This window comes from Sardina pilchardus, chromosome 16, assembly GCF_963854185.1.
Source record: "Sardina pilchardus chromosome 16, fSarPil1.1, whole genome shotgun sequence".
In the NCBI taxonomy this organism is placed as follows: Eukaryota; Metazoa; Chordata; class Actinopteri; order Clupeiformes; family Clupeidae; genus Sardina; species Sardina pilchardus.
This window is the reverse complement of record NC_085009.1, coordinates 27,507,681-27,523,420: the sequence shown is the minus strand read 5'-3', so window position 1 is coordinate 27,523,420 and position 15,740 is coordinate 27,507,681. Positions and strand designations below refer to the sequence as shown.

Here is a 15,740-nt window from a genome sequence, read left to right as displayed (position 1 = left end):
TCTATTAGTTTGTTTACCGTTACCTATTAATCACAACTTAAATGCAATATCTCCCGCTTTAACAGAACGGGCTGTAGTGTGGTGGGTATGTGATCGGACTTTGGCCCAGGGGTTCATGGTTCGAATCTCTGCATAGGTGATGCCTTTTTTTTCATGGTACGAACGACTCTCTCTTTTCTTAGATGACGTTACCTCGCGGCAAATAAGAGCTTGTGCTTTTTGAACCTGTCAAAGATAAACTAGTTTTATTTCAGTTTTGTACAGTTGAGTAGAAGTTTAAGTCAACAGTGGCAGCGCTGCCTTGAAGACAACTCAGAAAATAACTCTGAACTAGCTTGCCTTTGATCAAGCTACCACATGACCACTCATCAGCCTAATATTTGTATAATCACTTCCATATACTGTAAGTTACCCAGACATGGCGAAACAGCTAAAAACTGTAGAGCTGGTAAATAGCCTACAGGCCTATTGACAGTGTACAAGTAGCCTACATGGATGTTAGACATCGGGTGTAAATAGCATTGTTGATTAGACACACCCGGGTGTAAACAGTAATGTTGATTATTTGCACCCGGGTGTAAATAGTATTGTGGATTATTTGCACCCGGGTGTAAATAGTATTGTTGATTATTTGCACCCGGGTGTAAATAGTATGTGAGTGTCTATTTGCACCCCTGGTTTTTGCACCCCTGGTGCAAATAGCCTTGACCACATAGCTGAGCTATTTACACCCTGTGACGTAACAACAAAATAGTATTATTGACTATGGACATCTGGGTGTAAATAGTATTACTGACTATGGACACCTGGGTGTAAATAGTATTATTGACTATGGACACCTGGGTGTAAATAGCAACAATGGCTATTTGCCCTATGCATGAATAACAGTGTAACAGTGATCGCTATTTACAAATACCGGGTGCAAATAGCATCTGCCATTATAGACACCCCGGGTGTAAATAGTAATGTTCATAATTTGCACCCTGGGTGCAAATAGCATCTGCCTGAATGAATTGATGACCTGTTACTTATCCTGTTTCCAGAAAGGGTGTATTGCTACCCTTTATGTGTGTGTCATTATTTTATCTGCTTGGCACGGTGCTGCAGCTTTAAATCTCACAGGTTCAGTTTTCTCTGCAGGCCCTAAGCTCATATTTTCTCTTCAAATATCATATTCATTACAGACCAACTGAATCTCTACAGAAGTTGTCTCCACCACAACAAAGTCAACTGCAAGCAGTCTGAATCTTCACCAGCTTGATGAAATATATCCATATGAAGCCTTTGACAATCGTTGACACACAACTGGACTGTCGACTGTTCTTCCAGAAATATACTTACTGGACATTTCTCAGTGCACACTGTGAATCCTCCTTTAGGTCTAAAAACAGTTTGACTCCAGATGTTCCTGGATCATTTCCTCTGAGATCAAGCTCTCTGAGGTATTTGGGATTTACCCTCAGGGCTGAAGCCAGACTAGCGTAGCCCTTCTCTGTGATACTGCAGTCAGAGAGCCTGAAAGGAAAGGATTTCACAATATGTAGTTTTCCAAGTACACTAAGTTGTTATGATAAAAACCCCACCCACCCCCGAAAACCACACTGTCAAATTCACTGATATCAACTCAGTATTTGGTCTTGTGATACTCACACTAGTTTATCCAATTTACAGTTGGGATCCTCCAGAAGAGATGAAAGGTGCTTCACTCCTGAGTCTCCTGCTTTATTCCTACTCAGCTGCAGCTCTCTCATGTGTGAGGGGTTTGATCTCAGTGCTGATGCAAGAGCTCTGAAGCCTTCCTCTCCAAAACTGCAGTTATCCAGGCTGTAGAGAGAAGTAAGAGAAATGCTTAATCTTCATTTCTTTTTGGACAATCAACGTTACTGTCAATGTGTGTGTGTGAGTGAGTGTGTGTGTGTGTGTGTGTGTGTGTGTGTGTGTGTATTCGAGTGTGAGTGAGTGAGTCAGTGGTGTTTGTGTGTGTATGTGTGTGTGTGTGTAAGCAAGTGACTAAATGAAAAATCGAGTGGTGGGTGTTTGTGTGTGTGTGTGGGTGAGAGTGTGCGACTGCGTGTGTGTTTTGAACATATTGCAAAGACTACTGTTAACTGAAGATGTGAAGTAGCACATTCAGAAGTTTTTAATATGTGATGTCATCTCACGAAAACAAATCGGATTTCCATTCAGTGAGATTCATCACTCACCCCCCTTTACAGCTGCTGCTACAGCTGCATTATCATTGATTATACACATCAGAGCATCTTACAATCAATCAGCCTCACTGTACTGAACACACAACACTGTGTACATCTCACAGAAGTGCACTTCTATGTGGGAAAAGTAAGGACAGAGAATAGTCTATTTTCAGAGTTCTCCAGTTTAACGTTGGTGTAATAAAGAAAACAATAATGATTGACTTTGTAACAAAATCACAGCAACACCACCTTTAACCCCAGCTGTTTTATGTGAAGTGAATGCAACAACATCCACTAACCATATGCTCTGCAGTGTGCAGTGGGGATCCTGCAGTAAAGCACACAGCTGAGTCACTCCCAAGGCTCCTGGTATGTGTCCACTCAGATCCAGCTCAGTCATGAGTAAGGGGTTTGAACCCACAGCTGAAGCCACAGCAGCACAGGCTTCCTCAGCAGCACTACTCTTCAGGAACCTGGACAAATAAGGAGGACAACAAACCTTTAATCTCACCTGACATAATCATCAATGATGTGTTCATAGAAAGACACAAATACTTTGGTGAGAGACAATCGAGTAATAATGAAATTATGAGCTGCTACATGTGCTGTTTTCAGCAGGCTTGTGCAACATTCAGAAATGAATTGAGAATGACTCCTAAATTCCAATGAAATTCTTGAAAAAAAAACAGGATACAGGACAAATACAGGATACAGAATTACAATTTGAATTTGAATTAAGGGAAGTAGAATGGAAATTCAATGAAATTCAAATAAATTCATATACATAATTTAAGGGTACACTACAAATAATTGAATTATTATCAAGATAAAAAAAATAGATTAGAAGTGTTAGATCATTTATATTGTTTTGAGAGTAATTTCTTACTTTAAGTGTTCAACTTTACACTATCTTAAATCAAGCAGAAATAGCACAAATTTGTCTCAAATAGGCATGAAATCTTAAAATGAAGTAAATACTGTTAAAGTGAGATCTTTTACATCTCTCCCTCAAATTCTCATCAAACTAAAGCTTGTTTTAAGATTCAGTAACAAGAAAATTTGCCTTAATTTAAGATGACATTTAAGATTTGTAGAAAGTGGCAGAAAATGTGAACCGTGGAAAAGACAAAAGATTATATGAGATAGTTCACTAGATAGAAGTCTTAATATAACTGCTTGATTCCAGCTTGCTCTAAACCAAATAAAAATGTGCTAATGCAGCAATGATAGATAACTGGTATGAAAAGAATATTTACTTAGAGTAGAAGTGTGTTTTTACTAAAAGCTTAAAGTGTGGTTTTGTTTAGCTTTAGAATGTGTTTTGCTTAATCCTTTAGAGCACAATTGTTTAGCCCTTAAAGTGTTTTAGTCAGGCTTATAGAGTAATGCTGTGTTAGAGTTGTAAGTTTGGTAGTTCCTGCTTAGGCCCATATATGGGTTACATCTGAATGCTGTGTTAGAGTTTTAAGTTTAATAGTTTCAGCGTAGAGCCATGTATGGGCAACATCAGTGTGCTGTGTCAGTATTTTAAGTATGAAGAGTTGAGGGTAGCTACCAGAAAGAGGAACAACAAATAGCCAATCAGCTGACTGTAATACCAGTGATAGATTCAGGTTCAGCTGGGCAAATATAAAAAGTGTCCCGGGACTGGGGCAGACACACACAAGCGCTCTCCATCACCTCTTCTGGACTTTGTCAACTGAGCGCAAGAAGATTTTTTTTATTCAATAAAGTCAGAGCCCTAACCCTTGGTTAGGGATTCTGTTAAAAGGCAGCAGAGTCCTTCTTCGAGTTTTCTTTTGCCTCCCCTGTGTCAACGAGAATGCTGAACTTCTTGCAAGAGGCGCACGCCTACAGAGGAGACCAGGCAGGAAGCTGGTAAGATTGTCCGTTTGAGGGCTTACTTTCTAAGACACTGTTAATGGGCAAACACTTACTGCGCAATGCACTGACATACACTGGAGTAGCGAACTCAGCTGTGTATTTAGGAAGGAAGGTCCTATGCACCGATGCGGTCACAAAACCAACCGGACTTTATTTAGCGGGCGTGTTTCTGTAAAGAATAAGGTTCGGGGGCCTTTACAAGGTCCAAATGCACATCACACAAGCAAAGATACGGAAATCTGTTTTTTTTTAGTAACTAATGTATGTAAAAATGGAATACAAATTATCTCTTAGATCTGTTATATGCCATGAGTGCTATACAGATTTGTCCTAAAAAAGCCCATCTTGAATCACTTGGCCCTGTCAATAGAATTAGATTAAGTTTGTTGCATGTTTCCGGTGGGATAAGAGAAACTGTTTCCCCCAGCTGTGTTACACAACTTACAATTAGGAACCTAGGACCCCCTTAACCCCAACTATTCACCCTCGTCGGAGGAGGAAAATATTATCTGAATTCCCAATCCCAAATAAGATTGACCAGTTGTCTTCTATATCATAGAAGTCCGTCACTAGAACAGTTATATATGAATCTTTCTGTGACCACGAGGAATAGGTCCCCTTTGTCACTCCATTGACAGGCGACAGCCTTTGTAACAGGAGGAAGACTTTTAGAAATCATTGTCACAGATTAGTTTATGCAGTAAATAGCCCAGTCCCACTATAACAAGAGAATCACATAATTACAAGCACGATTGCAGGTAATAGGGTTAACATGAAATAGATATATGGAGAGCCTCCTGTATAATATTTACTTGTTGACCCTGAACTCCTGATTAAGGATTTTGATTCATGTATCAGTCCTTTCGTGCATCCTAAACCCATTGAAAAGGGGCCTTTGCAAAAGACACGACACTGATATATACTTCCCCTTTTTCGCAAGCGAGAGCCTCGCAGAGTCGAAAAGGGGAAGTACTTAGTCTTTAGCAAGGTGAGAGCCTCGCCTGGTCTAAAGACGGTGGCACCCACACCCCCCTCTTAGCAAAGTGAGAGCCTCACAGTCTAAAAGGATATATGCACACACCCTGAGTAGCGATCTCAGCTGTGATTATAGGAGCCCTGTAATCATCAGAAGGATACAAAACGCAACAGATTGAAGATATCATCTTAAAAAAGCAGTATATGCTTATATTTATAATATATTGAACTCATTCTGAGGCTGTAACAACTTTAAATATAAAGTTCTAGACTTTTCTGAGGCTGTAAAAAGTTTAAATTTAAGTAACCTCATTTTACAACCAGCATCTTGTATGCTTATATTAAGTATATTTTACTTATTTTGGGGATGTAAAAAGCATATTTATAAGTAATCTGAATGTGATCTTAAAACCAGCAATTTCAACTTATGTTAAGTTTCCAAATACCTCTGTAGACATGCTTATTTCTAGATTTAGATTTGTTATTTATCTTAATTCACAAAATCTTGTCAAGTGAAATTATCTTGCTGCATGGACAGATCATTTCACTTGTTTTGAGTACCTTTTACTTTTGCAGTGTTTAACTCATTGAATGCCGCATTGTTTTTGGAAGCTATGTCCCAGAGTGCCGGCAAGCTAGATCGTTGTTGACTATTTTTGTAGAGCCACAGCGTATTCTATGTTATAGTTATGGACATATACTATGGCTCATTTGAAACGTAAGACTCTGAGCTCTCAGTGGGTGAAAACCGTTTATCTCTACGTGTCTCCAGTCCTGAGAATTCGCAAGCTAAACAGTGGCTAGTTTTCATCAAAATCCCCGTTGTTCCTCTAGAAACGGAGATATAAGCCACTTAAGACAGACGTACATTTACGGATTGTAGGATTTCATTTGTAGTTTTTGATCGTCATCTACTTCAGTTCTCTTCATGATAGACTTCCAAAAATCACACATAAGGTGAGTTAGAGTGTCTAGTTTCGTAATTAAAAAAAAAAGCGAAAAACGCAATATTGCGTTGTTGGCACTCTACGCATGGGAGCTAAAAACGCAATATTACGTTGTTGGCACTCAATGAGTTAATAATGAAGTTTCACAAAATATGTCAGATATGATCTCAACAAACACACAACTTATAATTGAAAACAGTAATCAATGACATTTCCAATGTAATTTTTCCTGAACTGAATGTATGTTAAATTCAACACATTCTTCCTGTTAAGTGACTGTGGAATTGTTTTTAATTGCCGTGAATTGAATTCCACTTCCTGTCATTCCAATTTCAATTCAAATTCAACTTCCTGTGGGGTGGGGCCAATTCAATTCAAATTCCAACTCATGAATTGAATGGTGCATTGCTACACATTTATGTGTGTTATTATTCTATCTGTTTGGCCTGGTGCTGCAGCTTTGAATCTCACAGATTCAGTTTTCTCTGCAGGACCTAAGCTCATCTTGACTCTTCAAATATCATATTCATTACAGACCAACTGAATCTCTACAGAAGGTGTCTCCACCACAACAAAATCAACTGCAAGCAGTCTGAAACTTCACCAGCTTGATGAAATACACTATACTGGCAAAAGTGTTGGGTCACCTGCCTTGATTCACTTATGAACTTCAGTTACATCCCATTCTTAATCCATAGGGTTTAATATGATGTCAGTCCACTCTACGCAGCAATAACAGCTTCAACTTTTCTGGGAAGGCTTTCCATAAAGTTTAGCAGTGTGTTCATGGGGATTTTTGACTATTCTTCCAGAAGCGCATTTGTGAGGTCACACACTGATGTTGGAAGAGGAGTCTCTCAGATTCTGCTCTAATTCATCCTGAAGGTGTTCTGTTGGGTTGAGGTGTTGGGTTGAGGTGAAGTGTAGGCCAGTCAAGTTCAACCACACAAAACTCTGTCATCCTCTTTCTTTATGGACCTTGCTTTGTGCACTGGTGCACAGTCATGTTGGATCAGGAAGGGTCCATCCCAAGCTGGGCTCGGCCCCTTAGTTCCAGTGAAAGGAACTCTGAATGCTACAGCATTAACCAAGAGATTTTGGATAATTCCATGCTCCAAACTTTGTGGTAACAGTTTGGATGGCCACTTCCTGTTCCAACATGACTGTGCACCAGTGCACAAAGCAAGGTCCATAAAAACATTGATTTCAGAGTTTGGTGTGGATGAGTTTGACTGGCCTGCACAGAGTGCTGACCTCAACCTGGTAGAACACCTTTGGGATGGATTCGAGCGGATCCTGAGAGCCAGTCTCCTCATCCAACATCAGTGTGTGACCTTACAAATGCAATTCTGGTAGAATGACCAAAAATTCCCATAAACACGCTCCTAAACCTTATGGAAAGCCTTGAATCTTTATAGCTGCAAAGGGTGGACAAATGTCATATTAAACTCTATAGATTAAGAATGGGATGTCGCTGAAGCCATTAGAGGGTCAAGGCGAGTGACCCAATACTTTTGGCAATATAGTGTATATCCATATGAAGCATTTGACCATCTTTGATACACAACTGGACTGTCCACTGCTCTTCCAGAAATATACTTACTGGACATTTCCCAGTGTAAACTGTGGATCCTCTTTCAAGTCTATAATCAGTTTGACTCCATTTTTCCCTGGATCATTTCCACTGAGATCAAGCTCTCTCAGGTGTTTGGGATTTAACCTCAGGGCTGAAGCCAGACTAGCGTAGCCCTTCTCTGTGATACTACAGTCAGAGAGCCTGAAAGGAAATGATTATTTAGTCAATGCACCAGAAAACACACAATATGTAGATTTCCACGTATCATTAAGTTATACACCCCCTAATAGACAACATCACTGCTATGTGAAGACCCCCCCACACTGGATAACATCACTGCTGTATGATGTGTCTTATCAAGGAATACTGAAATGTCTCATTAAGGAATACTGAAATGTCTTATTGAGGAATACTGAAATGTCTTACCTGAGTGTCTCCAGTGCACAGTTTGGGCTACCCAATCCCCTACACAACTCTTGGACACCATTATCTCCAATACTGTTGCCATTGAGGTCCAGATATTTCAGCTTTGAAGATGCTTTGGTGAGGACAGATGCCAGACCTGCACAGCTCCTCTCAGTGAGCCCACAACTGTTGAGCCTTAAGAGGAAAATATTCCACCAGTTAACAGACTCTTGAGAAAAGACATTGATACCATATGTGTGCCCATGTACCATATGTGTGCCCATATGTACTGCCCATTAGTATTGCTATCCTACTTACAGAGCCTTTTGGGATTCCTCCACTACTGGCTGCAGCCTTATGAGACATTCATCAGACCTGCTGTACTTCTTCAAATCAAACACATCCAGCCTTTCTTCTGATGTCAGAAGCACAAACACAAGAGCTGACCACTGGCTGGATGAGAGTTTGGCTGCTGAAAGTGTCCCTGCACTTAGAAAGCTCTGGACCTCCTTCACTAAGGAGTGATCATTGACTTCATTCAGACAGTGGAAGAGGTTGAGAACTCTTTCTGATGATGGTATCTCCCTGATCTTTGTCTTTATGTATCTGGCTATTTGCTCTTTGCTTTCATGTTGTACTGTCTTCATCAGACCTCTTAAGAGTCTCTGGTTGGATTCCAGAGAGAGCCCAAGAAGGAAACGGAGGAACAGATCAAAGCGCCCATCTTCATGTTCCAAAGCTTTCTCCACAGCACTCTTCTGTAAGGTGGTCATAGATGTCTCCGTTGTTTGCCATTTCAGAAGCTGAAACACTGTTCTGGGGGGTTGCTGTGGGGACATGAGATCTTTCCCCTCAGCTAACATCAGGATCACATACAACGCTGCAAGGTACTCCTGGATGCTCAGATGAACAAAACAGTACAACTTCTCCAGGTGAAGGCCTGACTCTTCTCGAAAAATCTGGGTGCAAATGCCACAGTGTACTACTGCCTCTTTGACATCAATACCACTCTCTCTCAGGTCGTCTTCATAAAAGATCAGGTTACCCTTCTCCAGCTGGTTGTAGGCCAACTTTCCAAGAGCAAGGAGACTAGCCCGGTTCCACTGAGGTTCCATGTCATATACTCCATCAAACTTTAGACTCTTCTGTTTGGTTTGAAAAACGAGGAAATATGTGTACATCTCGGTCAAAGTCTTTGGAACTTCCTTACCTCTTTCATTCTTCAGAAGAAGTTCAAGCACAGTAGCAGCAATCCAGCAGAACACTGGTATGTGGCACATAATGTGGAGGCTTTTTGATAAATTAATGTGAGAAATGACTTTGTTGGCAAGAGTCTGATCACATGTTCTCTTCCTGAAGTATTCCTCTTTCTGAAGGTCACTGAATCCTTGTACTTCTGTGACCCGGTCAACATTCTGCGGAGGAATTTGATTGGCTGCTGCTGGTCGAGAAGTGATCCAAAGGAGAGAAGGGGGAAGCAGGTTACCCTTGATGAGATTTGTCAGGAGTACATCCAATGAAGTGGCTGTTGTCACTTCAGTCAAAATGTCATTTTTCTGAAAGTCTAGTTGGAGTCTGCATTCATCCAGACCATCAAAGATGAACAACACTTTGTACTTCCCCTGGCTGAGAAAAGTTAACTGCTTCGTTTCTGAGAAAAAGGTTTGGAGAAGATCCATCAAAGAGAGATGATTTTCTTTCATGGGGTTGAGCTCCCGAAAAGGCAGTGGAAATATGAAGTGGATATCCTGGTTTTCTTTTCCTTCAGCCCAGTCCAGGATGTACTTTTGAACTGAGACAGTTTTGCCAATTCCAGCTACTCCCTTCATGATGACACTTCTGATTGGTTTGTCTTGGCCAGGTAAGGGCTGAAAGATGTCTCTGCATTTGATTGGTGTCTCCTGTCCAGCTGGTCTCTTGGATATGGACTCAATCTGCCTGACTTCATGCTCCTCATTTACTTTCCCACTTCCTCCCTCTGTGATGTAGACCTCAGTGTAGATCTTTTCCAGCAGAGCAGAGCTCCCTTGCTTAGGTATTCCTTCAAACACACTCTGGTACTTAATTTTGATATTTCTCTTCAGCTCAGCTTGACAAACTACATCATGTTCATCTAATTCACAAAAATAAAATAATTATGTTTATCAAGCCATCAACAGCAAAGACATCCATTTCATCATTCACTGCAGCAATGTTCTGTTTATGAAATGTAGCTTCTTGGTGACAACCATTGCAATTGCAAATAAAGTAACATTTCTTACTTTCTTGCAGTTTGTCAGCGATATGTTTCTGCTTCATGTTCCTCAGGAAGTGCAGTGCAATCTTGAGAGCCCCTTCTCTGGCATCACTCTCATCCTGCTCTTTAGCCTCAAAGTTTTCTCTGTAATCTGGATTCAAAATCTTCTTGAATCTCTTCAGCTCATTCTTCAGAAAGTCAATTATCTTCTCCTCAAGCAACTGAAAACAAATCTCAGCTAAGTTTGTATTATAATGCCCAGGTTTTGAATAAGACCAGATTATTATTGCTCTGTATTGTAACATCAGAAATGTGTATATCAGTGCAGCATGACATAGCTCCATACAAACCTGGAATATGTGCTTGAGGTCCCCCTGGGTGAAGTGCTCACTGACGGCATCTGGTTTGCATTCTTCCTTTTCACCACTGAGTATTTAAGGCAAAAAAACACAAACAGACTTCCATTAGTTGTGCATGCACATCTTTGTGGGTACAGAAGATCCCCACAGTTCTTATGTCATCGGAGTCTATGGCAGGGCCAACTCATAAAACATTCTGAAATGCGGGTGAATAAGGCTTTGTTGTATCAAACTTAAAGAGTAAGAGTATGGGTTGGTATGGGCTCAGTGCGAAGAGAGCACATACATTTTGCATAATTCTACCACTAGGTGCCATTCGTAATTGTCCTTGTAAATAAATAGTCTTGTGTCTAGTTGAGAGGACACTGTCTGTGTCAGTACAGTGTAAAACCCCCAGGACAGCTAATTATAACACCACATGCGGCACTAGTTATCCTGTTACATCATGTTAACTTCAAACTCTACTATTATTTTATTACTATTAAAATGCACAAACAATGTGCATGAGTGAATAAAAACATCAGGACTACTGTTCATCCAGGCAGTTCCATGATGAACAGGTTAGTTTGCCCTAATGCACGGCTGGGTCGGCTTTGCCATGGCAACACACCATGCAGATCATGAATAGGTGAGTTTGCCCTAAAGCACAGCTGGGTCGGCCTTATATTGCTGAAACTTTAACACACCATGTAAAAGCTGTAAATCCGATGGACTAGGAACAAAAGCATTCAAGGAGCTCCAGCAGAATGTTACCTACTGGTGATGCATACAGTAGGTCAAGGGTCTTTAACACCCGCACCCACCCAACTCCTCAGGAGTCAATCCACACCCACTCAACGATCAAAAATATTCGCTAATTTATAAGTGACACCTTATATTTCAGAAATGCTGATACTAAGGGCTGATTTGAGGGCATTTGTGTGACAGACTAGTTAGGCTGTGGAACTGACCCACGACATGAATGCCCTATCAGGTTTGATGTACCTGTCTTATGTCCACCATACTTGTACAACGCCTCACAGTCAAAGCAGATAATAGTCTGTGACTGTGTCATCACATAGGACGACCAGCCCAAATCGCTCCCAAACGTTTTTTTGGCCTTCTTGCTGCACAACTTTTGCAGTCAGCCATATTGTCAGTGAAAGTCGACTATAGTAAACGCATCAAATAAACTATTGTATGGCTCTTAAGGGAGAGGGAAAGCACATATTTGGTATTTATGGCGTAAATGACCCTAAATAAAAGCACAAAGAGTCATACATGATGGAGATCCCATCCGGTCAAATCTGTCACAATTCTGCACATTTTGTCTCTGAAAAGTATAGTTAACTTAATCTGATTGTCATGAGATTTCATGACTTTGTTCACATAGGGCATCTGAACACACAAAAATATTTTTTGATAACTTTGATGCAATTTTGTGTGTTTTATTCAACTTGTGTACACCTGTGGTGTTCCCGGTCAAAAATGACCGGTCATTAGAAATGAATGGGTGTGACTACAAAAAGTGTGTGAAATTGAGTTGAGTGACTTGCCAATTCATATGAACAGTTTCTGTCCTACACCCACACATGCATGTGTTGCTGGGCACACATAAAAAGTGCTATTTAGTAGCTTGTGCCGAACATTTTGGAACATAAAACACATTTTTAGTTTTACTTTATATCAAATATAGTGGTCAAAAACATTAGCCCCCATGATGGGATGGGTGATAATATAACTGCGCATGTGATTTGTTTGCTATCAAAACACACCTAATTAACCAATCAGCTTTCAAACCACTCCTGTACAGTCAATTGACTTCATAACAATACCCGAGCATTCAATCAGCATAAAAGGACTCCAAGAAACAAGGCACAAGGCACTTGTACACATTATCGAGGGACTACTGTAGTATATTTCCCTATAGAACAAAATGTGCATAAGTAGTGAACACTGTGAGTCTGACCCACTGCAAGTGGGGATGACTTGGAAAACAAGGTTATTCATAGTTACTAGACTACGTGGCAACACATGTATGACGAACAAGCATCTTGGAGACAAGATATGCTTGCATTGCAAGAACTGGCCAACTGACCTTTACCTAGTTAGGAGAGAAGGTGTACAACTCTCTGCTATTTTGGGTGACCACAGATATGTTACAGTAGTTTCACCAGGTATAAGAGCAAAGTGACATTTTGTACTGTACGAGCATGCTTCATGAACCGTGGCTCTGGGAGGAATAAACACAATCTTCAGTATTCTTTCATCTTGCAAGTTTGCATTATTGGATTATTAAATACCCACATTTTGACACGACACTACTCTTACTGACCATGTCAAAGACAAAGGAAATCAGTCTTGAGCTCAGAAAGAAGATAGTGGAGGATCATAAGGGGGAAGGTTATATTGCCATTTCCAAGCATTTCACAGTGTCTAGAACTGCTGTACGTTGCATTATTGCCAAGTACAAGGAGACAAATTCTACAAAACAAACCTGGGTGTGGTTGTAAGCACAAGATGTCAAGAACTCTGGAGAGGAAAATAGTCAGAGATGTCAGCAAGAAGGCCGGACATCTGCCAAGATGACTGTTGCTGACCTGGCCTGGTCTGGAGTTGATATTTCAAGGAACAAAGTTGGGCCATCGTCTCAGAAGAACCCCTTTACTCAAAGAGTGGCACATCACAACCTTGAATTTCCCCTTGGGGATCTATAATGTATCTATCTATCTACCTCTCTATCAGACTGAGATTTGCACGTGAGCATTTGAGAGATAAAAAATTAGTTTTGGAAGTCTGTGCTTTGGTCTTATGAGACTAATCTGGAACTGTTTGGGAACATGGATGTTGCTTATGTTTGGCGAAGAAAGGGAGATGCTTTCAACCCTAAGTTGAACCCCACAGTTAAACATGGTGGTGGGAGCATCATGCTGTGGGGCTGTTTCGCAGCCTCAGGCACAGGGAACCTTGCTCAGGTGCATGGTATCATGAAAAAGGAAAATGAACATTTTGAAGTATAATATGCAGAAATGGGCTCTTAGACTAGCTTTAGGTCGTCGCAGGGTCTTCCAACAAGACAATTACCCAAAGCATACATCAAAATTGGTCCAACAGTTGCTCAAGGATACCAAAACCAAGGTCCTGGAGTGGCCCACACAGAGCCCAGACCTCAATCCAATTGAGAATCTGTGTCGGGTGCTCAAAGTGAATGTCCATGTTCGGAAACTATGCAGCTGGAACAATTCGCAATGAAAGAATGGGTCAAAATACCTCAGGAGACCTGTGCCAGCCCTAATCAAGAGAGTTTTGTCAGTTGTGGCTCAGAAAAGGCACACTATTGACTATTTATGGTCATTCTTTACAAATAAAATCATACCGGGAAACAAAAAGTATGATTTTGTGCAACTGAGAAAAACTTGAAATGGTTTCAAAACAAAGATCATTTTAAAACTTGGACATAATGTACTCTGTGATATATTAACCCAATATATTTATCTTTATGTTGATTAGAGCCAAAATAATGCATATATTATGCTATTTTTCTAAATGACTTCTATGAGCTCAGGTCAATGAGGCCTACAGGCCAGAAATAGCAAATAGAACATTAAAAGAAGTAATGTTCACAAGGACTTGAGCTAATTAAAAGATACATACTGTAACAACATTAGGTGAATACATATGTATAACTATGGATTTACGATCAATTATACTGGGGTCGGCCATTTTTGACCGGGAACACATAACTGATTAACATGAAATGAACACAACAGGAGGGTTAACAGTCTTTCCCAGGGGAAATAAAGTATGCATCTGATTCCTGCTCTGTTTTAAGGACTTGCCTTGATCCATCTGTGACATCATCATGTTGGAAGTTTATGTCACGACCCTCTGACTTGTTACTCTTCATGGACACACAAGTGGGCACAGGTGAAGGAGGCCTCTCATGATGGAGTGAGCTGTGGTGTAAAAATGAAGTCTGTGACAAAAATATGCTGTGTCCCATATAGAGCTGGGATGCTCTTTATAGCACAAATACCCACATCTATATGTATGCACCCAGATACAGTAGATAGGTAGCACAGATAGCATCATGCTAATGTCGGAAGAACATCTTTTTCTGATTCATCAGTAACATGAAATGAACACAACAGGAGGGTTAACAGTCTTTCCCAGGGGAAATAAAGTATGCATCTGATTCCTGCTCTGTTTTAAGGACTTGCCTTGATCCATCTGTGACATCATCATGTTGGAAGTTTATGTCACGACCCTCTGACTTGTTACTCTTCATGGACACACAAGTGGGCACAGGTGAAGGAGGCCTCTCATGATGGAGTGAGCTGTGGTGTAAAAATGAAGTCTGTGACAAAAATATGCTGTGTCCCATATAGAGCTGGGATGCTCTTTATAGCACAAATACCCACATCTATATGTATGCACCCAGATACAGTAGATAGGTAGCACAGATAGCATCATGCTAATGTCGGAAGAACATCTTTTTCTGATTCATCAGCAACTTGCAATGATTACAACCAACTAATTAAGTAATCATCAATGATTTGTTTCGCTACTTTTGCAAGTAGGCTACCAGTATTTCGATGGAATTTTCAGGGAAGGTCAGACATGGACCCAAGGAAGAAACGATTAAATTTTGGGAGTGACTCGTAATTCCGTCGGGATTCCGTCGGTGTTTATGTATTTAGCTTAGTGGTGTAATAGCATGGTATGGCCACGTGGTGGCAATCTGAATAGTTTAGGTTCAAATGTACAGTATGACAACTAGGAAGAACAATACAGGTGGAGGTCTGCGCTCTCTGAGTGCTTTTCTAGTTTATTATGTGCTTATCAGTCTACAGTACCTTTGCCCCTTTAGAGTGCCGTCCTGCTTTCTGTTGTCTTGTTTTTCCATGTTTCAGCCACTCATGTCATTCAAATTAATCTCGCCATGATAACCTACAAATAACAAAAAACCTAAAGACAGCACACATCACATACAGTATGAATAGCAGACAGCAGGGTAGATATGTTATTATGCACAGTTGTCTTGAACAACAGCAACAAGTACGGCAACAAGTAGTTACAGACCACATGATATCTATTGTAACAAGCCTACAAGCTTCTTTAAAAGTGTTTTCCGCTGTTTGGCATTTGAGCTTTTGCAAATGGTGAACCGTTCTCTTACCTCCC

At 40.6% G+C, this 15,740-nt stretch overlaps 1 protein-coding gene across 1 annotated transcript in view; it reads right to left on the bottom strand.

The window, feature by feature from the left end:
- The window catches only part of LOC134059629 (NLR family CARD domain-containing protein 3-like), a 130,091-nt gene extending 114,629 nt beyond the window's left edge, over nt 1–15,462 (bottom strand). Inside the window, exons 1-7 of the mRNA XM_062516070.1 lie at nt 15,413–15,462; nt 14,777–14,893; nt 10,569–10,644; nt 10,223–10,439; nt 8,301–10,071; nt 1,651–1,824; nt 1,478–1,515 (exon numbers count right to left, since the gene is read on the bottom strand). Coding sequence (XP_062372054.1) covers nt 1,478–1,515; nt 1,651–1,824; nt 8,301–10,071; nt 10,223–10,439; nt 10,569–10,644; nt 14,777–14,893; nt 15,413–15,462 — 2,443 coding nt within the window. The remainder of the gene's footprint in view (nt 1–1,477; nt 1,516–1,650; nt 1,825–8,300; nt 10,072–10,222; nt 10,440–10,568; nt 10,645–14,776; nt 14,894–15,412) is intronic.
- Nucleotides 15,463–15,740: the final 278 nt, after the last annotated feature.